At 45.8% G+C, this 24,304-nt stretch overlaps 1 protein-coding gene across 4 annotated transcripts in view; it reads left to right on the forward strand.

Annotated features, from left to right (window-relative positions):
* CD2AP (CD2 associated protein) overlaps positions 1-24,304 on the forward strand; it is a 74,142-nt gene that overhangs the window by 27,554 nt on the left and 22,284 nt on the right. For all 4 annotated transcript variants that reach the window (XM_021390287.1, XM_021390290.1, XM_021390289.1 and 1 more), the window contains exons 3-6: positions 10,951-11,104; positions 13,474-13,574; positions 19,051-19,171; positions 21,914-22,098. In XM_021390287.1, coding sequence (XP_021245962.1) covers positions 10,951-11,104; positions 13,474-13,574; positions 19,051-19,171; positions 21,914-22,098 — 561 coding nt within the window. The remainder of the gene's footprint in view (positions 1-10,950; positions 11,105-13,473; positions 13,575-19,050; positions 19,172-21,913; positions 22,099-24,304) is intronic.

A 24,304-nucleotide genomic window follows, 5' to 3' on the forward strand; every position in this document is an offset into this window, starting at 1 on the left:
GAAGGAGTGTCTTTCTTAAAGTAATGCAATGAAACACATACCTGTTTCCAGAACTTCCAGGCTTGCTCTTCTGCCGTGTGTCATGCCAGGCTGTGTGTTTTGACACCTGCTCAGTCTGAATTCTTTGCATTCAAGGAGCGCTTGGAGAAAATTAAATGTACACTCATAAATCAATCCTGCTGGACAAGGGATGTTTTAGTTTATGTAGCTTTTTCCTTTCTTTTCTGCAGTTTTGAGGAAATTGGCATGGATTTGGTTTGCTAGGGGATGAGAGGCTTAGCAGCGTGGAGGCTTCTTGGCCTTCCTGGTGAGAGGAGGGGAAAATTGGTCTGGTGGGAGAGCAGCTCTTGCTTTGAAGCTGGTGCTTCCTTTTATTTTTCCTTCAAAAATAAAGAAAATACGTAAAATCGAAAGTCACGATGTAATTTTGGGTTTAGTGCTGGGTGAGGAAGCTGGGGTTGTTCAGTCTGGAGAAGAGGAGGCTTAGGGAAGACCTCATCGCTCTCTTTAACTCCTGAAGGGAGGTTGTAGTGAGCTGGGGGTCGGCCTCTGCTCTCTTGTAACAGTGACAGGACGAGGGGGAATGGCCTCAAGTTGTGCCAGGGGAGATTTAGGCTGGACATTAGGAAATACTACTTTTCTGAAAGAGTGGTCAGGCGCTGGAATGGGCTGCCCAGGGAGGTGGGGGAGTCACTGTCCCTGGAGGTGTTCAAGAAACATTTAGATATAGCGTTGAGAGCCATGGTTTAGTGGGGTTATTGGTGGTTGGATGGTTGGACTGGATGATCTTGTAGGTCTTTTCCAGCCTAGCTAATTCTATGATTCTATGTATGAGAAATGATGGCAATAAGCAGGCTCTTTTTGCCCCGATAAGGAGTCAAGCAGGGATTGTAAGATGTGTTGCTGATGCCTGTGGGGCAGTCCACCATTCCCACTGGCGTCCTTCTTGATGTTGAGGAAACCAGTGCCACTGGAGAGGGCACCCCTCAAGGCGAGCCGGCTCAGCGGAGCTGGGCCATTTTTGGGAGCACCAAGGCAGGACTGCCCAGGCCGTTCCCAGTCCCATCAAGTGAGTGGGATGGTAATAGGGATGACTGTGAATGTGGGGTGAGAGAGAGTTCTCAACTATTCATCCTGCCTGAATGAAAAGCGAAACAGATTTCTTCCAGCTTGAAAATCAAGGTCATTGGCTTGTGTTCACCTAGGTTGTGATGGGATGGGACCTTTGTTTCAAAAAAGGAAATAAAACCAAGAAAAACATTGGCAGATATAGCCAGTGATATTCGAATGCAGTCGTGTGTAATATTCTTGTTAGGATTCAGAGCTCGTTGTGGCTTACTCTTGTTTATATGGCTCTTTCTGTCATTTTGTGGTTCAATCACTGGATTAAACGCTTGGGTTTACACTGGGTGGGACCTCGTGGATTCTCTCTGTAAGGTAACCTGTGTCACGTGGATGGAAAAGCAAAGCTGCGAGGTGGATTTGAGCTTACGCGTGGTCTGAACTGCCCCGCAGAGCTCCTGCTGCGGACGTGCTGTGCCAGCACAAGTGCTTGTGGGTGCCTTGGTGGGAGCTGGGTGTCTGGGGTCTTGTGTCGTGACCTGGAATGGAAGGAACTCAACAGATTTTGTCTGGTAATATCTGTGCTGTATTCACGCTGGGATCTTATTGGCGTCAGGTGAAGATGCGTGCATTATTTCCTTCCGCAACGCAGCGTAGCTATGCTGATTTTGAAGGTATGGCATGAGAAAGTTATGTGGCTATAATATGTTGCGATAAATAAAAGTAATTTTTAAATCTGAGACATCACAGATGCCGTCCTGGAACCTTTCCTTAAACATTGTGCATCAGTTCAGTGCAGAAAATTGGGTGGAATAATTTGACCAGTTTTGGATTCTAGGCAAGCACCTGTGCTTTACATTTTGAGAAGAGAACTGCAACCTCCCAGAAAGGTGATTTTGAGTTTACATTTGCGAGTTGTGTTTCCACTGTAAATCTGTAGCACCACAAAATCTTCCATGGCTGACTGCAAATATAGAATGAAGAGAGCACCGGTGCTTCTAACGTTTAGCATTTCCAAATGATGTGTTGGCAAGAGTATGCAAGGAATGGGAAGAACTCCTAAATAGTGCATCAGTGACAGTACTGACATGGAAAGGAACTTGAGGTACTGTTCCCAAGGATGGCAGGGGAAAACGTGATGTCTGGCATGTGTGAGCACTGCTGAATACGCTGATTATTCTCCTTTGAGTTATCCAAGTGTTTGATTGTACCCGCTCCTCTTGCTTTCCAAAAAGATGGATGTGCCCGTGGAGTCCTGCTGGAGCTGCGTGCTCTTGGACATGGGCAGCACTGCCACACTCAGGTGTGGTGGTCTGGAAAGGAAAACTACTGTACTGCTACTCCTCTAGCCACATGGAACAGCGTGCACTTCTGCCCTTCCTTAGTTAAACTTCATCGTGTGTAATTTTATAGCTTCCTTTCCAAGTGCTGGAAGTCTGCGGGGAGAGTACGTTGCGTCAGATGGAGTTTGCAACCATAATTAAGTAAACTGCAAAATACACGTAGTGTCTCGGTCAGAAATAACTGACAGGATGCATGCAAACCTTGGTTTAAGTTTAGGCCTTTTTCTGTACGCAGAAATCTAAAGTACTGCCGTAATTACGGACTGTGTAATTACCACCTGTAATGGTACTGAAGAGGTCAATTAGCCAGGTAGCATGTAATGCTTGCTGTGTCCTGGGAATGGCTGGGTGTGCATGCCAGCGCTGTCATTTCAGTACTTTCTCACGGGTCAGATACATCAAGATGTGTACACACCCAACGCTGCTAACGTTCAATCTGTTCTTTGGCTTTTTTTTTTTTTTTTAATGAGGTTGATTGATTGAAGTAATCACACTTGCAAACTTGCAGTGTGATGGCTTGTGAGAGCCTACCTCTCCTGGTTTGCCAGCCCGTAGCACCAAGGCCTAGTGTGAGCTTGGCCTGGGGGGGGCCTTTGTTCTGGAGGGGAGGCGAGCTCCTCTCCACAGCATATATCACAGCTTTGGGGTTTTATTTTCACTCCTGATCCAGCAAGTCCTTTGAACGTTCAGTTCTGTGCCTTAGGCAAAGGTCACAGGCCTTCAGATGTGCTGCTGTAGAGTGTCACGGCTCTTTTTAACCTTGGAGGAGGTGGCCCAGAGTGAAGTGCTGAAGGTTTTGCGGGGGCTGGGAGAAGCTGGAAGCCTTGGGATTTTCACAGCAGAGGACAACCACGTTGCCAGCAGATCCAGGAAGCCTGGGCGGTGCTGGGCAGGAGCAAAGGATGTTCCCAGTTAAACATCAAAGTGGGGCTGTGGTGGTTAATGGAGCACACGTTGCTCCGGGCCACTGATATAGGTGCTTACTCTGGTGATGGAAAAGAGGTGGCTTCCACTTTTCCCCCAGGGGCAGCTCAGTGGAATGCCGAGGTCTGTGGGTGTTGCAGCCAGGTCCTGCCATGTGCACTGCCTGCCTTGGTCTGGAGTCCTGTTCTGTGGCTGCTGGTTTACAGGACTAACATTAAATGTGAGTCTGTAAAAGTAATTACAAGAAATAGAACTCAGCTTTCGTACGTATAAACAAGTGGAGCAGAGAAGAAATGTGCTTAGCGTTTTAAGATGTTTTATTTGATAATATGGCAGCACCGTAAAATAGAATTTAGATATTAGTTCGGAATTATTTTAAGATAGGCTTTTCTTAATTAAATGCTTGGGAAACGCTGCGGTAAGCATCTCTGTGTCTTCATAGAATCACAGAATCACAGAATGGCCTGGGTTGAAAAGGACCTCTGAGATCATTGAGTTTCAACCCCCTGCTGAGTGCAGGGTCGCCAACCACCAGCCCAGGCTGCCCAGAGCCACGTCCAGCCTGGCCTTGAATGCCTGCAGGGACGGGGTATCCACAGCCTCCTTGGGCAACCTCTTCCAGTCTTCTAGATGCTCTGTTCAAGAACCCTACGTTGCTTGGCTGTTGGGGCTGCTGACCGGACTGCTGCGCTTTGCTGGGGCCAGGCCACAGCTGGGCTGAGGACCTGCAGCCACAGCTGCTCACGTTGCAATTTGTTTCTGCAACTCCGGTGAAAATTGCTGGAGATTAGTGTCAGCTGGTAGGTCTTCTTCTAGCTTCAGTCTTGAACCGAAATGCATTGAACTGGGGTGTATGGAAGTCAAAATGTAAAGCAATTTCAGTTTTGGAAGAGACAAAGGTAAGGAGCAGTGCTGCCTTACTGCCAGCTGCACTGTGGGTCAGTGTCTGAACTGCTGAGCAGTCCCTGCTTCAGCCATAAACTGACGGGGAAATCAGCCCTCGGACACATTAAACTGCCCATGGTAACTTGTCTTGGGAAGCAAAGGTTATCGAGATTGAGTGTTCCTCAGTGCTTCGGGGAGCCGTAACTGCTTTCGTCTTTAAAGGGATTGCTTTCTGTTTTCAGGAGTAACTTGTAATCCTCCGGGGAGCTGCAGCGCTGTTTGTGCCAGCTGAGCTCCTCTGCTGGCTGATGGAAATGGCTCCAGGGACGGAGTTCAGGCAGCAGCTCGGCTATTTTTGTTCACAAACCGTCTAGACCTGTCCTTAGTTCATGGCAGGCGTGACAGAAGAACGGGGCGGGTTATTCATTTTCCTTGCCTTGCCGTTGTTAAATACTTCGCATCTGGTGTTCTGCGGACACTTGCATGTAGGAGGAGAAAACAGACTTACATCTTCCTCCCAAGGAGGAGGTGGCAGCCAAGGGGGAAGGACCTGGGGCATTGTTGGTTGAAACGAGTGGCAGGTTCAGCTCTCATCTCCTTATTTTCTGTCCAGCACAATGTGAATCAGAAACTTAATTTTCAAGACCAGGAGTAGACGATACCATTATTGCTGTTCTGATGGGCAGGAAAAGAGCTGGAAAATGGTCTGCAGGCTCAGGCACTTAAGTGTGTGTGCTCTTCATCTCCCTCTCCTTAGATACTGTGCTGCTGCTTGAGATCTCTCACTTTAAAGTACACTCAGCCAGCAAGAGAAATGCATGCAGCTTTTATGCAAGGTGATGTTTCCTAGCTTACACTGGAAATAATGCAAGAGGTTGTTGTTCTCGGTATAATGGCACATACAGAAGGAATGGGGAACTAAAACGTTTTAATGTTTAAGCTTGGAGAATCTAGCTAAAGATTTAGGTTTGTCAGGTAATGAACTTCTCTGTGTGCCGTTGTTCAGGAGCAGGCTGAATTTATAACCATCCATCCCTCATGTTCCTTCGGGCTGTCTGGCCTGGTTTCTGCATCCTCGGTGCCCTGCTGCCTTTGGTGCTTGTTCCTTGTGGTCAGGGAGCAGGGCAGGATCCTGCAGCTGCTGCTGGGGCCACGTGGCTGGCTTCACGTGTGGGGCAGGGCCGCTGCTTATCTGCTCAGGTGAATGGGCTTCATGAGGCTGTCAGTGAATTGAGACACATTAGATTTTAGTCCTCCTGTAAAGCGGAATATTTTTTCATATATTGCTGTACTCAGATGATTTCCTTCACGTATAAATACGTCTTTTCCTGGGGAATTGTTCAGCTGCAATAAGTGCGGGTAAAAGAAAAACCTCTTAGGATTACGCTCATCTTTTTTTGCTGTTGCGTTGAACTTACACACAGTTTTACATTATCAGCCTGTGCTGGTGTCAGCAATCTCTAAGCGGTGTGACATACGCATTTAAGAGGGGTTATAAAACCAGAAAGCCCTTAGGGCTGGGGCCGTGGTTGGCACCAGGACGAGCGGGTGGCTGCTTCCAGGCTGAGCACTTTGTGCTGAGATCACCCGTGCTGACCTCGTACTGCCAAGTCACACGTGCATGAAGTCTGTGTTGCTCATGGAGACGCTGACGAGCCTCTCGCTGCCGTGGGTTGGCATCATACGAATATTAAAATTTCCAGCTGCAGCGAATGTCAGGCTCATTTTGTTTTTGCTGGCTGGCAGTGAGTGGCGGCCTCATCTCAGAACAAGCTGTAGCGCCCTGCAAAGCTTTCATTGCTATTGTCATCATGCGGGCTCTGTTGAGATACACAGGTCTGCCTTCAAGCAGAAAGAAAAACCAAGAAAAACCCCTTACTTGCTCTGAAGGCAACGATCAGCAGTCTTGGGGATGTTCAGATGAGGTATAACAGTAACCGGGATGTGTTATTTTGGTTTGAATGAAGAGCTCAGACCTGTGTGCACTGTTGTTTTGGCAGAGATGTAAGTACTGCAGCCGTTGGTAGGGACGTTAATGAATGTTTGAATCAATTCGTGTCAGTTTTCAGTGATCCAATTGATATCTGTCTCGTTTAGAAATTACTTCCTTGGCAAAACCTTAACCTGTCCAAAAGGTCAGAATCGTAACAGCCATGCTCAGGATGAAACTGCTGGGAGTGTTGAGTGCTATGTGTTCTGAGAGCATCCTGGTGTGTGCCTTAGGAAGTGGATTTAGAGCAGTTTCCTGCTGCTAGAGAAGTGATACGAAGCACAGGTTTGTGGTATGGTGGTATGCAGTTGTGGGAAACAGGGATTCCTGAATTTGCTTTACCTTGATGTGATTTTAATGCCCTGGGGAAGCATGATTAATGCTTCGGTTCCTCGCTGACGATAACAAAGTCCCTGCTTTACAAGGATATTCTAAAGGTTAGTGGGTTAAATATTGAGAAAGCAGCTGCTGACCTGTCTGTGCAGTACTTAGCAGCCCTGCTGTCATCCTGTCCAAGCTCCATTTCCCACTGGCTGCTGCAGTGACCAGCTCCCTGTGCCTGTTGTTCCTCCCCGCGTTGCAAAGCAGCTTTCGGTGACGCTGTGCTCACAGTGTGCTTTCTGATTCACCCACGTCACTCACTGTCTGCTCTTGGATTGGAGTGTTTCTGCCATCCAGTGCTTTGCTGTTCATGGCAGAGCTTCTCCGACAGTTTTGTAGCTGTCTGCCATGCTCTTACCCCGTAATGATCTCGGTCTTCTCCCTGTGTCCTCTTTCCTTGGTCATGTCCCACGTTTCACACCGTTTGCAGTTACAGCTTGTGAAATTCTGTGCAAAGTGCAGCGTTAGTGCAAGCAGGGAATGGACTCCCTAGTGTTCAGTGTTCTAAGAAACTATTCAAGTCGTGTGTGTCCGGCCTTGTGGCTTGCCTGGGCCGCACCGAGGGAACAGGGATCGTCTTGGGCCGCATCTACATAGGTTCCTCTGAAAGTAATGCCTCTAGTTTACTTCCATGGAAACTACAGCAGATACAAAGAGCACAATAACGCTGTTTGATAGAGCACACTGTCAGCTACAAAACGCTATTTTTCAGCAGTCACCATCATTAGCTGTGCGTCTTCACCAGCAATGAATAAGAGCCTGTATGCTGGGAAAAAAAAAGCATCAGTGAATGTCAGTGGGTGCCATCCTTTCCACATGGAGGAGTTCAGATCCACCCCTTTGCTCCATCCCCACTCCCATGTCAGACTCCATTCTGTCAGCCTGCCCTCTGCTGCCATCCCTCACACAGCAACAACACGGAGCAGGACACTGGGGGGAAGGATCAGCCCCTGCTGCCATCTCACCAACATCTGCCTCTGATGTCATGGGTCGACATCATAAAAATAGGAGGCATTACTTCTGGAGCAGCCCTCCTAAACTGTATAATTTACTTAACATGTCTAAGTAACACAACTTTTTTTAATCAAAATACTTTTTTATTAAAAAAATAGAAGGCAAACAAAACCGTAGAACTAGTGGGATATTTGACTAACGCATCGGGCTGGTTCGGTGGCAGCGCTGCTGTTCTTAGTGAGGTCTCAAGGTGTTTGCCAGAGATTTTTGGTGAGAGTTTACTCTGCCTGCACCTCATCCTTGAAAAGAATTGTTCACAAATGCGTGCACGGCCAGAAAGCGATGCTGTGGGTGAGGCGTGATTGTGAAGCAAGGGATATTTTTCTGTTACGTGAGGGCCTGGCAGAGATGGGATCAGATGAGCTGGTGCTGCCCTGCACCCTCCCCATGCCCCAGTCTCAGCCCAGACCTCCTTAGTAGTGCACTGCTGTTGGGTTGGTGCTGAGCGATGGGTGCACCCAGGGCAGGGGGTGGCCATGGGTCGGGCTGGGCTGGGTGCACGCGGGTGGGCTGTGCCTGGAGCAATCCTTCCTTGAGCTGCTGGAAGCTTTGGAGGCTGTGTAAGTGCAGAGGTAAAAGGCCTCCATTTAAAAAAAACCCAAGGACAGGCCCACTCCAGGCAAACTGTCAAATGCGTGTGTTTTTGAGTTGAGCAGAATGGCTTCGAAAGGGGTTTTTGGGGATGGCAAACTTAGCAGTAGTCAAGCTTAATTCTTTTTGTTTGTAAGGCTTGGCCAATGAGTGGCTGAAAACCAGCTGACAGACTGAAAATGGCAAAGTCTTTGTTTGGAATGCATGCTTTAATACAGAATCACAGGGGTTGGAAGGGACCTCAAGCAATCATTGAGCCCAATGCCTGCTAAAGCAGTTCCCTGCAGCAGGTTATGCAGGTGGGCATCCAGGAGGGTCTTTAATGGGAGGTGGTCACGATGCTCTCTTTTCTGGAGGCTTTTTTTTTTTCTTTTGCTTGGAAGATAGAATCTCTGCAAAACTTGAGATCTTAAGGGCAGATGTGTCTGAGCACGAGGGAGAGCAAGTGCAGGATGACTTGGCTGTTTGCTGAAAAGCCTCCTTATGTAATGGAAATGAGCGAGAGGAAAAACTGCGCTGTCGGTAAGCTTCTTCTGTTCTGTCCTTCTGGGAAGTAGGAAGCTGCCCAGAACTGTTTGTTGTGAAGCTCATGGCGTGCTTGAAAGCACCAGCAGCTTTCCAGACCGGGTCGGTTTTCCAGCTGGACAGCTGCACTAAGGAGCTTTCAGACTTTTCATGTTCCAAAAAGCAGCAGAGCTATATCCTGGCAGATAACGTTTCTTTTCCTTTCATCCATGCATGTCTTTTGCTGTCTTGACGCTCTTGTTTGAGTGTTCAGATGATATTAATAAGTATGTATGTATTGCTTCCATTGTTACGGAATATAATTAAGTGTTCCGTGGCAATTGCAGCTGAAATAACTAAAGGAGTACTTAACCAGTAGCTGCTAGGGATGAATGCAAGAACTTCCTAAAGTGGAAGGCAAGAAGTTGCCAAGTGCTTAGGGATGCTTGCTTCCCTCGGAAGAGGGGCAGCCGGTGGGAATGGCGCTGGAGTTGTGAGGGTCCTGTTGTGAGCACACGGGTGACTGGCATCCAGTGCTTGGCTTTCCAGGGAGCCTTTGATCGTGTTTTTCTTCAAGTTACTGGAAAAAATGAAATGAAGCTGCTCAGATACTGCAGGAAAAATTCTTTTATGGACTGAAAGTTGAAGCAAGAAGCGAAGGGCTTGCTGGTCATTTGTCAGGGTGATGAGCCAGGGGGATCTCTGAGGAGCTGGTCTTGGTACCGGCTTTGTTCTGTGACCCCAGCGATGTGGAGAGAGGATCTCGCAGTGGAAAACTCCCATTTTCTGAGTGTTGTTGAAGTCTTAGATAGTTAATGTTCTGCTAATGGTGGGGAGCTGAGTAGTGAAAGAGGTGGCAGATGAGCATCAAGTTGGTAAATGCCAAGCCGTGGATGGAAGAAAAAGTAACCAGCGCTGTGGCTATAGGAAAATGTTAGCTGGGATGAGCATCGGCTTGTGAACGTTTGGCGTTGTGACTTCCAGTTCTCCAAAATCCTCAGCTCTGGGTGAAGTGGCAGCCCAAACGTGGGCAGGATCTCGCGAGGAAGGCTGCTGAGCAGGCTGGGGAGTAGATGGGTGCTCATGGGATGGAGCAGCTGCCTTGTGCCGTCGGAGCTGCCGAGGGGGAGACTCCAGCTGCAAGGATAAAGCTGAGGGGACGTGATCAAGATTTTCATGACGTTGGAGGCAGTGGTAAGCTAAAGTAGGAGCACACACGGGGAGTGGGAAGGTGTCAGCTTAAAGCAGCTGGTAGAAGGGGGCTTCTTTACGTGAGCAGAAGGTATCTGGTATTTATCACCAAGGCAGGATCATGGGTTGAGAAAGGAATTAGATTTGTCTGCGGACATCAAAGGGACTGGGGGAATGCATCTTCCTAATGAAAGCCGTATGGGTGATCAGGAAATCTGGGAGATCAGGGAGCAGGAAGTGCCCGAGGTTGCATGCTGGCTCTCTCTAAATAGCATCTCAGAGTGCTGCTGTGGGGAGCTGTGTTCTGGAGCAGGCAGAGCATTGATCTGACTAATGGGTCTCTTCTTGTGCTAAGTGGTTTTTGTCTCGGAGCATTCATTCGTTTTTAGGTAGAGCCTTCTGAAATGAGCTGATGCAGTGGGATGACTGCTTAGTGGCTTTTCTGTCAAGAACTGATTCTTTCTTGTTTATAGGTGTCTGTTTCTATTGCTACATTCCTTCTAAATTAAAACGTTAACTGTTTCCTATTGATTCCAATGGTATCAGCAAAATGTCTGTTATTCTCTGCATGTTACTTTCTTTTTTTTCTTTAGCAGTATCCTTAGATCCTGTCAGTAACCAACTTTCGAGCTTTGAGGCAGAGATGATCACCTAATGCAGCTTCATATACTTGAATATTGTTTTAAATTAGCACACTACACTATGGTTCTGTCATTGAGTTCACATTTGTATTTTGTTTGGGTTTTCAATATGAGCTTAAAAACATGGCATGGGACTTCTTGGGGCTTGAAGTTGCTTTTCCTTGGGTTGGAGCAGATGTCTAAAATGCTGCCTTTGTTTCTGAATTTTTCTTGGCACATAACTTACCCAACTCCTAACGTGATCATATGCATGGGTTATGTTTATAAAGGACTTCAGTACTTCTAGGTGCAGAATGCCATGGTTTTTGAGTATAGTACACCATTAGACACCAAATGGTAAGTATGTGAAATCTCTTAGAACGCCTCACTAAAAATACTGACCTCTTGGGTAATTTCACTGGCCTCTTTAAATCTCTTGTTTCAGGAAGTTAAGAAGGATGTAGAGCCCAAGGATGATGCCCTACCACTCAGAAGGGAGAAATCTGGCAATGTAGCAAGCCTTGTGCAGCGTATCTGCACCTACGGGCTTCCAACAGGAGGAATCCAGCCTCATCCCCCGTCCAAAAGCTTCAAAAAGAGTACGTAGTGTTTACAGTTCTTTCAATTGCATAAGCTACTGATGAGCATTTTGTAATCAACATTATTTATTTAATGGCTGACTCAGTTTTAAGAATATGCTGGAGACTTAGGAGCCCAAACTTTTTATTCTAAACCAGACTGTGCTCCTAGATGATGTAGTTCTTAATGGTAGTAGGGATGAATTCTTATGGGAGCAGAATTTAGAGCCCTTCCAAATTCCAGAGACTATTGCCTTGCTATTTTGATAAGCATAGAAGGCAATGGAAAGTCACTACTGCTGTTGAATTTCATGTGAGCGTGGTTCATATTGTAACGTATCCAACCTGAAGGCCTGTTCGTGGTAATGAAAAATCTCCTGTGGAAAGGCTGTTTGATGAGGAAATACTTTCTAGTTCAGGTTCCTCTTACTGGGTAAGTTTACTGCTAGTATGAAATAACGAGTTAGTGGAGTCTAGAAAAAAGCAGTGATCTTCCTTTGGTTGTAACTGGAACCCCTGGGGTGATCAGGAGTGCAACGTGGTGCCTTCATGTTTGTATTGTAATGCTGGTAGTTAAATCAAAATGACTAAAAACCAGACGAGAAAACTTTATGAGGCAGCGGTTGCAGGTGTTTATAATTCTACAAGGGCTGCTCTGAAAGTAATGCCTCCTGTTTCAGTGCTGGCCCTCAACGTCAGAGGCAGATGTTGGTGGGATGGCAGTAGGGGCTGACCCCAGGCTAGCTCTGTGCAGGAAGCCCCGTGTGTTGGCCTCCTATGGCTCCCGCTGAACACAGGCACTGTCTATCAGCCTTTGGACAATGCTCCTTTCTGTTTGGTGCATTTATTCAGGGAAATGAAAATACTGAAGGCGTGCTTAACTATGCTAACCGAGTGCTGCGTTTGGTTTGAACTGTGCAGAACAAACGTGGCGTGAAACAGTTTGTTTAGGAAATGGGCAGAGCCATGTGGTGGCTGCCAGCCCGACGTGTGAGGCTGGGTTCTGCTTTCTGAGCTGCTCAGGGAGATTCCCAGGTCAGTCTGGCAACTGGCAAAGCTGGAAGGCAGTATTTTGAAAGCAGATTGGAGAGAGAGTTGTCGATGTGAAATACACCTGCTTTTTTCTTACTTTAAGTAGCATTACAACGTGAAAATGCAAGCTGAAATCAAATGTATGCCAAATGGCTGTGTAGCTTTTTAATTGACCATTTTTAGTATCAAGTAGTCTCATTCAAAGAAGGGACCCTGAAAGCGTAGCAGGCGGTAGTAGGGGCCTGTAAGTGTTTATTTCAATTACTACTAAGGTAGTAATGGGCTGATGAGTTGAAATGAAGGTATATAATGTGAACAATTACATTATTAGAAATTAACCCATAGAGCTTCATGTTCTCCCTTCCTGACTTGTAGCTCTCCAGAGCAGAGGCTGTACACCAGCACGTGGGAGATCCTCAGTTTGCTGATCCCTCTCAGAAATCTTAGATGCTGCAGTGTTACTCAGTGTCTGGTTTGCTCTGCACTGAGGATGCTGCATGTTGACAGTCTTCTGAGGTCAGACTTCCAACTCTCCTGTATTAAAGCAGCTTGGGAGGCAGTATCAGCTCATGCAAGGGAGAATAGAAATGAAACGAGCACAGCAGCACTGCAGGGTACGTGCAGCATGGCGGGTGCTGGTGGGCTCCTGCACCTCTGGCTGGAGGGGTTGTTGGAAGCCACTTCAGCACCTTCCCCTGTTAGGATGCCGTTTTGTTATTCGAATGCATGAAATGTTTTAATAATCTGTGGTAAGCATCTATACGCTGCTATTTATTTGAATTTTGACTTTGTGGAACACTGCTAGTTAACGCTTGAGCTTAATTTCCAAGCAAATCCTCGGATGTGGAGTTAGCGAGGTCTCTGCTACAGGGCAGAAAGCAAAAGCTGCCATTGGCACTTCAGCACGGAGAAGAGCACAGCTTCTGTCGCTTCCTTCAGGATTGCTGAAGGGCTGGAGGCTCAAACCTGCAGACTTTGTTCCAAAGCAAGTGCTAACGCTGCAACCGGCAGCTGTTGTTATTCTGGTGGATTTCGGTCAGGAAATGGTTTGAAAATCGTATCGCTGAGGACTTGTCTGACCTGTTTGTGTCAACATGCTTTCTTATTGCATGTTAGCAATTGTCCATGTAGCGTTTACTCGTCTGTAACTAGCAGTGTGAGGTGCTTGATTGTTTTCAAGCTACATCTAAGGTATAGCGTGTTAGCCTGCAATGACACAAACTGGAAAACCAGAAGCAAATGCCATGGCTGTTGGGGATGGCTTGCAAGTGTTCTGCTCACATCTGATCCTCAGGAGCTGAGGCAAAGGTCGCTTTCATTTTTAAGTGCTCTTACTTTTTCCATTTCCCTCACATCAGAGTCCAAGAAGCGGCAGTGTAAAGTGCTCTTCGAGTACGTCCCACAGAACGAAGATGAGCTGGAGCTCAAGGTGGGGGACGTGATCGACATCAGTGAGGAGGTAAGCTGCTTACAGAGCTGCTATTTTTTTTCTTGTGTGGCCAAAAACAGTTTTTAAATTTTTTTTTATCTAATTGTTGAATTACAAGAATGTTGGAAATACGACATTCAAAGTAGTGTATTAGAAAGTAAAGCAAATAGCTGAGGAGCTCCTTCTCCCAGGTTCTCCTCCTGAATCAATAAATACTAGAAGTGTAGGGGCAGTATTCGGTGTTCTCAGCAATAAATTGTGATCTGTTACACTGATTTCTTTTTCAAAAAGACTTGGACCCTTCCTAGGCCTTCTCATTGGGATCCTTGCTTTTAGCACCCTTGTGCTAAAACTATTTGACCATCTGCCTTTAACTTGCCGTATCCCAACTTGGCTCAGGAGAAAAATGCTATTTTACCTGATTTTCCAGTTTTGCGCTTTCTTACAAAGCTTTTCTCCATGAAGCTTTGAACTAGTAGTAACAGCATTCAGTGCAACAAACTGTGCCTCTAGTACAATAGATTTCAACACACATGCACAAAAATGTGGGAGGTAGAAATGCAGTCGGCGATGCGTTATTTCCACCGCCTTGTCCTCCTCCAAGGAACACGATGGATATCTGCCTTGATGTTCAGAACGTGATGGCGATGGCCCTATGTCTCTGAACTGTTGGGAGGGTGTTGTTTTCTTTTTCCTCACTATATACCTTCTTGATACCTGTTCCGTTCAGTAGCAGTTTGTGCTGTAGAAGGCTTGAATATGTGAGAAGAACATCTCTTGTGAGAGCTAGATCTGCCAGGGAACCTGTGGAAGAGAGCAGCGCGGTTATAGAAGGGGCTTTTCAGAAGTGGCTGGCACAGTCTGCTGGTGCAGCCTCTCCTTGTTGTCTCACTGAAAATCTGAGGAAGGCAGAAGATTGAATGTTTCTTCCTAGCCATGTGTCTGTTGGTGCTCTTACAGAAACTTGGAGATCACATTTTTTTTTGCACGTTGGCTTCTTCCAAAGAGAGTGCTAACTGTCCGAGATCCTGCTGCTTGCCAGGGATGATGTTTGCATTCCCTTGGTAGGGAGATGGCTGTGCTCCTAGATGCATTTGCACTATGGAGCTCTACCATTTGTTCTGTTAGCTGTGAGTGAAGGTAGCAGCCACTGTTAGCTTGAGCAAGCATCTTGGTAAACCTGCTCACTAAAATCAGTTTCACAAATACCGTGTGTGGGCCTTTTGTAAAGGAGTGCTCCTGGCTAACCTCATCAGCTTAATTTATGGAAGCTGCTAATTACAGCAGTCATAACTTTGTAACTGATTAGGAACCATCAGTGGAAAGCATGTGTAAGAAACCACTGCGGGAACTGCTGCTTGGTGCTGTGTGTTGACATTCAGAGTTATTTGGAGAGGGATGTCCAGAATGGTGTGTCGTGAGAACGATGAGAACAAACAGATCAAGGAAACGCTTCATCTGGTTTCCCAGGGATGGATGGATGGATTTTTGTTGCTGTTCTCCTTTTTCTGCTGCTTGTTTCCTGTGCCCTTGGCAATTCCTTTCCCACGGCCTACCTGGCTTTCAGCAAAGAGCACATTCCTCCAAGGCAGTGTGCTTCCACAGAGCTCCATGAAGACAGCTGGCCTAGGAAAGTGCTTGTCTAGTAACCCCTCAGTAGAGGTGCTCAGAACACACCTGTAAATTTGAACACAATAACAAAAAAAAAAAAGGGAAATCCACTTAAGATAGCGATTCAAAAATATGTATGTGAAGCCTCTCGAGATCCATTTATACGGGCAATGCTTTTTGTTATAACCTTTCTGCGTGTATACTTCACGTGTGAACTCAGTGCAGTTTCCATATTGCAGCAGGCTTCTCAGTGAGAACTCTTCTGAGTTGTATTGAATCACTCTGATGAGCTGATGTATAACTTTGGCAACTGTTCCAAGGAAAAAAAGTTAAACTTTTACTCAGTTCCGGGTAGGCAGAAAAATATTGCAGCTGCCTGTTCGCAGAGAGCTGTTTGCATGCTGGTATTAGGATGGCGTAGGATACTTCTGTGTGATGTAGGATAGATGGGCTTCAGAGGTGTGTACTGTCAGGCCAGGAATGTGAAGAATCGCAGAAAGTGCGATGGTTGTGGAACCTACAGGAATAACTTGACTTGAGTAACTTGTCTTCGTGACTGTGAAACGATTCTTGCTTTCCTTGATTTCAACTATATATAAAAAGTACTATTTCTATAGATGGAAATAGCTTATAGTTATTACCTTAGGAGAGCATTTGGTTACTTTTCTCGTGAAAACAAAGTAAAATCACCTGCTCTTAGGGATCAGTACTACCACCTACCCAAGAACAGCGCAGTGTTCAACACTTGCAATTGATTTCATGAATTGAATAGTTAGTAATTTACACTGTTATCATAGAATCACAGAATGGCTCAGGTTGGAGGGCACCTCACAACCCCTCAGCCCCACCCCTGCCGTGGGCTGGGTGCCCCCAGCTCAGGCTGCCCAGGGCCCATCCATGGCCTCAGGCACCTCCAGGGATGGGGCACCACAGCTCTGGGCAGTGCCAGGGCCTCACCGCCCTCTGAGTAAATATCCTAACATCTAGCCTAAATTTCCCCTCTGTTGATTTAAAACCATCCTCCTTTGTCCTGTCACTATCAGGCTGGGTACAAAGTTGCTCCCACTCCCCCTCTTGCTTTTGAGCTCCCTCAAGCGCTGGAAGGCCGCAGTGAGGTCTCCCCACACGCAGCCTTCCCTTCTCCAAGCTGAACACCCCCAGCTCCCTCAGCCTTTCTCCATAGAGAGGTGCTCCAGCCCTCTGAGCATCCTCCTGGCCTCCTCTGGCTCCTCTCCCACAGCTCTGCATCCCATCCTATTGACTGTGAGCTCAAAACCGGAGGTAGATGGCTTCAGAAATGACATGACTAGCATCGAGGAGAGCTTGGATAGATGGCTCAGGAACAGGGAACAGGAGCTGTGTGCAGTATGGTTGAATAAGCAGGGTTTCTGTTATCAGAACTCGTGGGTTATGCATGCAAGGCGTATGCACAAATGAGAGTTGTGTAATTTCTCCAAACCTCTTCTTTCTCCTTCATGTCTTTTCCCCTATTGCTGTTGGATACAAAACCAAATAGTGTGCTTATTTGTGGTATGTGCACAAAGCTCACTGTTGGATTTCTTAAAAAAAATTCAGACTGGCAAAGCTGTTTGTCATTTTTTCCCTTTTGCTCAGAAGTCTGGGTGTTGTCTCTTTGTGGAAATAGCTTGATGGAATTAAAAGAAGGTACCAATGTGTGTCCCAGAGCTGTGCCTCCCTCTTGTGGCAGTGGTGCCCTGTAGGAGGATTTGGAGATGCAAGACGTCCTGAAATGGTCATCCACATTGTTAGCATCCAGAAATATACAGTTGCTCTCCAGCAAGTCACATAGAACTTTTTTTTCCTCCCACCTGTTCTTTAATGTTGATTAAGGATGGCTTCTTTTCTAGTACAGTTTACAGATAGTCAGATTTTTTTTTCAAGTCATTGTGAAGAGGCTGGCGCACATTTGGGCAACTCTTCATCTACTCCTGACAATGTCTGAGCTGGCATTGCTTTGCCTGCAGGTCTGCAAAGTGCTTTCCTGACCTTTTCTCACAACAGAAAGGGAGCGGATGCTTGAGTTGCTTTCTGCATTGTAGGCATGCGAAGACCCTCTCGCGTGGCTCAGAGTATTTGAATTTCAGTTTCCTGTTTTGTGTTATGTTAAACACGAGGTGCTGAGCCTGACCAGTATCCATATTTGAGCAGCCCATAGCAAAGCTATACTAGATAGCCAGGATGTCTTTAAGAAGGATGTTTTCCCACTGCCATTGTGCCTTGGTACCTGCCAGGCACTGCATGTGGTCCCCCCCTCTCTGAGGGCAGCTGGCCTTTACAAGTGGTGTCTGTGTCAGGCCTTTGATCGACAGCACGAGGCTAAAAGGGGATTACCTGAACAACTGTTGCTGTCTTCTGTTGCTTTTCTTTCTCCTCTAAAACCAGCTTTCCAGCCCGAAAAGTTAAATATTTGGAAAATTTATTTTAATCCTCAATTTTAAATGGTGCAAATTAGAGGGGTACCGTCTCTTTAAGATGTCTTCAAAACTATTAACGAGTAATTTGAAGAACGCGGTTATTATTCAGTCTTCTGGCATTGTATTTTACACCACCACCTACGCATGCCCAGCTTCTCATTGTGTTTGGCATGGTGCAGTATTTGTGCTGAACCTTCCATTAAAGGTAAATGACACCAGGAATCCAAGCACAGTAATGGAGCATCGCAGAGTCCATATGGCCTTTGGTAAACCTGAACAGGTTGAGTTCCAGTGCAGAAATGCTTTGTTTTATGAATAGCAAAGCCAGCAAGATCTTGCATCCAGCAGCCTTGTACCTTCTTGCATACTACCACAAATCCTCTTGCATCTTGGCAGCATTTGCTGACCAACCAGCTCAGGTGGGAAAGCACCTGTATTTTCTAATTCATCTAGGTGAAGGCATGTCCACTTCAGCCAGCTGCCTCCTTCCAGAAGGAATGGACAGCAGCTTAATTTCCACTGCTCTGTAATATCCTTAAGGACTTTTTTCTGCTCCATATCATCTGTAGGAATAATCTTTGCTCAAAAGATGCAGGTTTCAACGGATAAGAAGCCAGTGGAAATCAGAGTGGTGGGAACTGGAAGGTACAGGCTGGCAACAAAACTACATAAAAATCTCTTTAGAAAGTCAGACTAACAGTTGTCTTTATTTCGCAAGTAGTTTAGTGTTTTCTTCTCCTATTAAATAACTAATTCCTGATATTCTCTATTGCTCTCTGTAACTACCTGAAGGGAGGTTGTAGTGAGCTGGGGGTCTGCCTCTTCTCTCTTGTAACTAGTGACAGGACGAGGGGGAATGGCCTCAAGTTGTGCCAGGGGAGATTTAGGCTGGACATGAGGAAATACTACTTTTCTGAAAGAGTGGTCAGGCGCTGGAATGGGCTGCCCAGGGAGGTGGTGGAGTCACCGTCCCTGGAGGTGTTCAAGAAACATTTAGATATAGTGTTGAGAGCCATGGTTTAGTGGGGTTATTGGTGGTAGGTGGATGGTTGGACTAGGTGATCTTGTAGGTCTTTTCCAACCTAGCTAATTCTATGATTCTGTCTGCTCTTGAGAAACTTGGTGAACGTTTTGATTCTCTTCTGGATTATGTGGCATTGGACTAACGTCATGTTAGGATCATTGCTATAGAGGTGGAAGTGACAGTAAATGATTTGCTTGCTCTTATTTCTGGTCACCAGTTCTACGTATTTGGTTTTCTATTTTATTATTTTTAAGGTAAATTATGGTCATTTGACCTTTCCCAACGTTGTCTGTAGGGTTCTAGAAGTGAAGCGCGAATGCAATTAATAAGAATTTCTTAAGTTGCTTGGATTGCCGTAATTAAGTGGTGCAGTAATTGTTACATTCTAATCTCCTTTTTTTTCCTTAATAGTAATATGCAACATATTTCCGTGCAGGTAGAAGAAGGCTGGTGGAGCGGAACGCTGAACGGCAAGTCGGGGTTGTTTCCTTCTAACTTTGTGAAAGAATTGGAACCGGCGGACGACGGAGAAACGCAGGATGCTCTGGATGATGCAGGTGGTGTTCTGTTTTGTCATAAGCCCTTTGCAAAGTCATTTTAAACCTCAGGTATAATTGGGAGCATTGTGGCTGTACAACCTCATATTTGATTCTAAGAATAAAATGTTTTTGATGTACTGTCTGAGACACACAAAAATGGACACCGGTTGAAACACACTACCTGATTTGTTTGTAAGGCAGCTCACAATTGAGCTGTTCCACTGTGGCTGTATAGCTGAGGCAGAAGCAGTCTGTCTGTAGCTGTTACTTAGTCTGTTGCCATCAGACTGTACTTCAGAGGCATTGTGTTTTTGAAGACCTCTCTGAGGACTGAGGGCATTTCATATGACATATTTGAAGTGGAATCACCTCTGGGAGCAGTGTCCTAAAGGATGTTAATCATCACTTAAACAAGGTTGTGCCCAAGCGCAAAAAAAGTTTTAGATTGGATTTTAGTTGTTTTTATCAAGGATTTGCTCAGGAATGGGAAAGAAAAATCTTGATTGTTTTTCTTTTTAATTCTGGAAATGATTAGAAAAATAAGAGTTATTTGATTTGAGCTGTTCAGACCTCAAGGTCAATGAGATTAGTGATGTCTCATGAGGTGAATTTACAGATGGGTATGTGCCTGTCTTAATTCACCAATGCTGAGAACCACAGGGACTGAACAGCAGTTTGAAGCTGTATCATAGAATTGTAGAATTAGCTAGGTTGGAAAAGACCTACAAGATCATCCAGCCCAACCATCCACCTACCACCTATAATAACCCCACTAAACCATGTCTCTCAACGCTATATCTAAATGTTTCTTGAACACCTCCAGGGACGGTGACTCCACCACCTCCCTGGGCAGCCCATTCCAGCACACAACCACTCTTTCAGAAAAGCAGTATTTTCTGACATCCAGCCTAAATCTCCCCTGGCGCAACTTGAGGCCATTCCCCCTCGTCCTGTCACTAGTTACAAGAGAGAAGAGGCCGACCCCCAGCTCACTACAACCTCCCTTCAGGTAGTTGTAGAGGGTGATGAGGTCTCCCCTGAGCCTCCTCTTCTCCAGACTGAACAATCCCAGCTCCCTCAGCCGCTCCTCATCAGCCCTGTGCTCCTGACCCCTCACCAGCTTTGTTGCCCTCCTCTGAACACGCTCCAGGGCCTCAATGTCTTTCTTGCAGTGAGGGGCCCAAAACTGGACACAGTACTCGAGGTGGGGCCTCACCATGGCTGAGTACAGAGGGACAATGACTTCCCTACTCCTACTGGCAACACTGTTCCTGATCCAAGCCAGGATGCCATTGGCCTTCTTGGCCACCTGGGCACACTGCTGGCTCATGCTCAGCCCAGCATCGACCAATACCCCCAGGTCCATTTCCTCCATACAACTTTCGAGCCATTCTGCCCCAAGCCTGTAGCATTGCCTGGGGTTGTTGTGGCCGAAGTGCAGGACCCGGCACTTGGTCTTGTTGAACCTCATCCCATTGGCTTCAGCCCAGAGATCCAGCCTGTCCAGATCTCTCTGTAGGGCCTCTCTACCCCCAGGCAGATCAACACTTCCTGCCAGCTTGGTGTCGTCTGCAAACTTACTGAGGGTGCTATTCTTCTGTCGTCATCTAACAAGTTATAACTGTCAGTGCTGCCACCAGCCACCCTGCAGCCCTGGGGTTTTATTTCATGCTCAGGACTTTCACAGACAGGACCTCAGATATCTGCTGCATCTCCTTTCTCCCAAGAGGAAACACATTCTCTGTTCACTGAGCTCTGATCCTTTGGAATTTCTCATCAACGAAATCTTCAGCTACCTGTTCTGAAAATTAAAAGGGAAACAACCAAGTGAGAGATTCTAGCTGAGAAACTGAAGTGATGGGGCAGTGAAACTTTGCAGTATTACTAAAACCTCTTACATCTCTGGCTGAAGGAAGAGGCTTTCACCATGATCACAATTCTCAGGCACGCGCTCCACGGAAAACTTAACTGAAAGGTGAAGACACGTGGAGGTCGTTTGGAATTTGATCTCTAAGAGCTCTCTTTTCAGATGAGACTGTCTTCTGGAGTTCTGCAAACGGAAATGGCATGCCTTGTAAATATTAGTTTCTAGCAGTGTGGGTAAATGTTGTCCCTTACATCCCAAAGATGGAAGAAAATTGTAAACGCTTTTGTTATCTACCAGCGAATCATCTCAAACAGCTTGATCTGGCTTAAACATTGAACACGTCAAAATGGTACTTGAATAACATTAAACTCTTTAAATAAATCCATAAGAAAATTGTTTGGGGTAATTTTTAGTACTAGTTTTGAGCCATGGAAAAGCTGCTCTTGGTTCCTGGGGGGACATCAATCTCTAGCAGTGCATCAGGCTGCTTTGCTGCAGTGCTGAAGCACAGCGGGGTCTTCTTGAGGTCATTAATACTCTTTTTTGATTCTAGCTTTCAGCAGCTATAGCTGTGCTGCACGTTTCACGAAAATTAATAGAAAACATAATATTGATGACGGCAGACAGTGGAACCTTGATCGTATTTGAAATGGCAAGGAATATTAATGACCTAACAGCTTAATTGTCGGAGTACTCAATATAATGCTGGCGTCATTTCAAATGGGCTCGTGTTCAGTGTACAGCTGGAACAAAACGTGAGGGATTACAGCTGCAGTAAGCTGTTTGCAAGAGCAATTCACACAGCTGTTTGTCTTCTGTTTTTCCCTCTGAAGAGCAAAGAAATACTTTCAGCTATTAAAACAACTGTTTTTTCCTTCTTTTTTTACTTTCAGAGTCTGTTTTCAGTGGTCCTACCTCACCTGTGGCCTCTCCCGGGAATGAAAGTGAACCTGGATCTGGACCAGCGCAGCCGAAGAAAATTCGAGGTGTTGGGTTTGGAGATATCTTTAAAGAAGGCTCCGTTAAGCTTAAGACAAGATTATCCAGCAATGAATCAGAAGATAAAAGGCAAGATAAGGTTTGTAGTGCTTCATAGACTTTTTTAGGGGGGGTTTCCTGTATTTACAAAAGGAGAAAAAAAAATAACGTGGCAGCTGAGGACGTAATGTCGTATAGATGTTGGCTGTTTTAAAATTTGTCAGTATTGGTCAATAATCATCTGAGGGGATAGCACAGAAAAGGCAGGAGTAGAGTCTTACTATACAGCAAAGCAAAGCAAAAGCCCCCAGACTTCTTTCACAGTAAGTTATATCCTCCATGGGGGCAAAAAGGTCTATTCAAATGTTCTGACATTAAAAAAGAAAAAGAAGTAGAGAGGGGAAATCAAGCTAATACAAAAATTGTTCTTTCAAAGCCTGGCGGGTTAGGACATAATGGGTGTTCTAACACATCCACAGCGCTCTCTGGTTGCTCGTTTCTCTTTAACAGACTTTGTATGTAATCTAGGGCTGGGCTGCTGAATCTCTTCCTCTACAAGTGAGGGCAGCCTTTAAATCAAGGCATATTGTTTTGCTCTTGGTCTTCAGTGTTGTGGTGGATGTTGAGATGGTACTGGGTATCATGTGTGGTTTCTAACACAAGTGCCCTGCAGTGAATGCTGCCAGGTTTTTGACTTCAGTGATGCTGCCATAAGCTGCAGACTGCACAAGTCTGAAAAGCTCTTGTTAACAATGTGGCATCCTCTTTCACTTGCTTCCCCTCCCCTTTTTTTTTTTTGAGTATGTGGTGAAAGGGGTAGTTCTCTTCTCCACATCTAACTTAATGCTTAGGAGATACTGAGGAAATAATGTGATGTGTGCAATTTCAGTTCTGTTGTGATATGAACCCAAGGGAGCGCTTACCCCTCAGAAGCGCAGCGTAGTGTATGCAAAGAACTCTTGTATGGGTTTTGGCTTTTGACATTTGAGGTCGTGCAGTATTTCAGTTTTCATTCAAGTGATCAATTCAAGACAGCTTCTAAAATCTTTGTAAAAATTCATGTACGTGTATTTTATGTGTGTTATGACCATTAACGCTGCTTTTGGAGAAGGCAGTCATGGCTGATTTGCTTTCCTCTGCCTGCCCAGAAATAACTGCGATGGCACGGAGTGAAAGGAGGGCAGGAGGAGTGGAGGGACAGACACTTCTTTTAATATGTTGGATTTTCTGCCCCACACCTTCTTGGTGGCAATGCTGCGAGAGATGCTCATCCAGCTGTAACATTGTGTGCATCCTCCCTTTTTTTTTTTTCTGGGTTTAGTGAAAACTTCAGGTGATTCAGAAAACTGAAGTTACCCGTGTGTTGCCATTTGTGCTCTGGGGCTCGTAAGGTCCCAGGGAAGGCACATTAATCTTCCTCCGTTCTCTTCAGGCCTTGTCCCCTCAGATAGGAATCGATGGGAGATGCTCCACCTTTGTGCCAATGCTGTCAGAGAAATTTCAGGACCTGACTCCCAGTTTGCCTTAATTGTTCATGATTGCTTGTTCAAAGAAATCTTTCCCTAATTTCTAGGTTATAACTTGGGAGTGATATCCTATCTAAAATACGTTCGGTTGATAAGAGATCTGCTAAGCCGTTTTGAACTGTGCTATTTGACTGCGTGAACACTGAGATACGTCGGTGCTTTATTTTGCTCTTTGGCTTGTTTGTGTTGTCATGGGCTGTTTCTCAGAAGACAGGAAGCGAAGTGAGAAAGCAGTTTCTCATGGCTTAAAGGCAGTAAAATAAACAGTTGAGGTTTGTATTTAATATTCCACTTGCTCTTGTTGCCAAAGGCAGGCAGGCCTGGGGAAGAACGTGGAGAGCCCCGCAGAGATAATCCTCACAAAGCTCTTTGCAAAAATGCCTGGTTTCTTCAGATTTCTGCTCAACTCACTTGGGATTTAAGTAAGTGGAGGGGGAATGGATGGATGTTCTCCATCTTTAGGCCGGCAAGGGAAAAAAGGCTGTCAGGAGCCTGTAGAGCAGCACAGGAAGACTGAGTACTCTGAGCACTTCAGATGTTTGTGCTGTTCAGTTAGCTCCAGCATCCTGCACGGGGTCAGGTTATTTATACCCTGCCCGCCTAAACTTCCTCTCACACTTCTAATTGCATCTCGTTTTGGAAGGAGGGAACTTAAGAAAGATTCCATACTGGTCTTGTTTAATCTCATAGGTGGGTTATTTTAGTGTTTCCTTTATGGAGTGAAGTAAATTGCATGCCTGCTCTCAGAATGTCCCAAATGGCCATAGATAGCTTATTGTA

This window comes from Numida meleagris, chromosome 3, assembly GCF_002078875.1.
Source record: "Numida meleagris isolate 19003 breed g44 Domestic line chromosome 3, NumMel1.0, whole genome shotgun sequence".
Lineage (NCBI taxonomy): Eukaryota > Metazoa > Chordata > Aves > Galliformes > Numididae > Numida > Numida meleagris.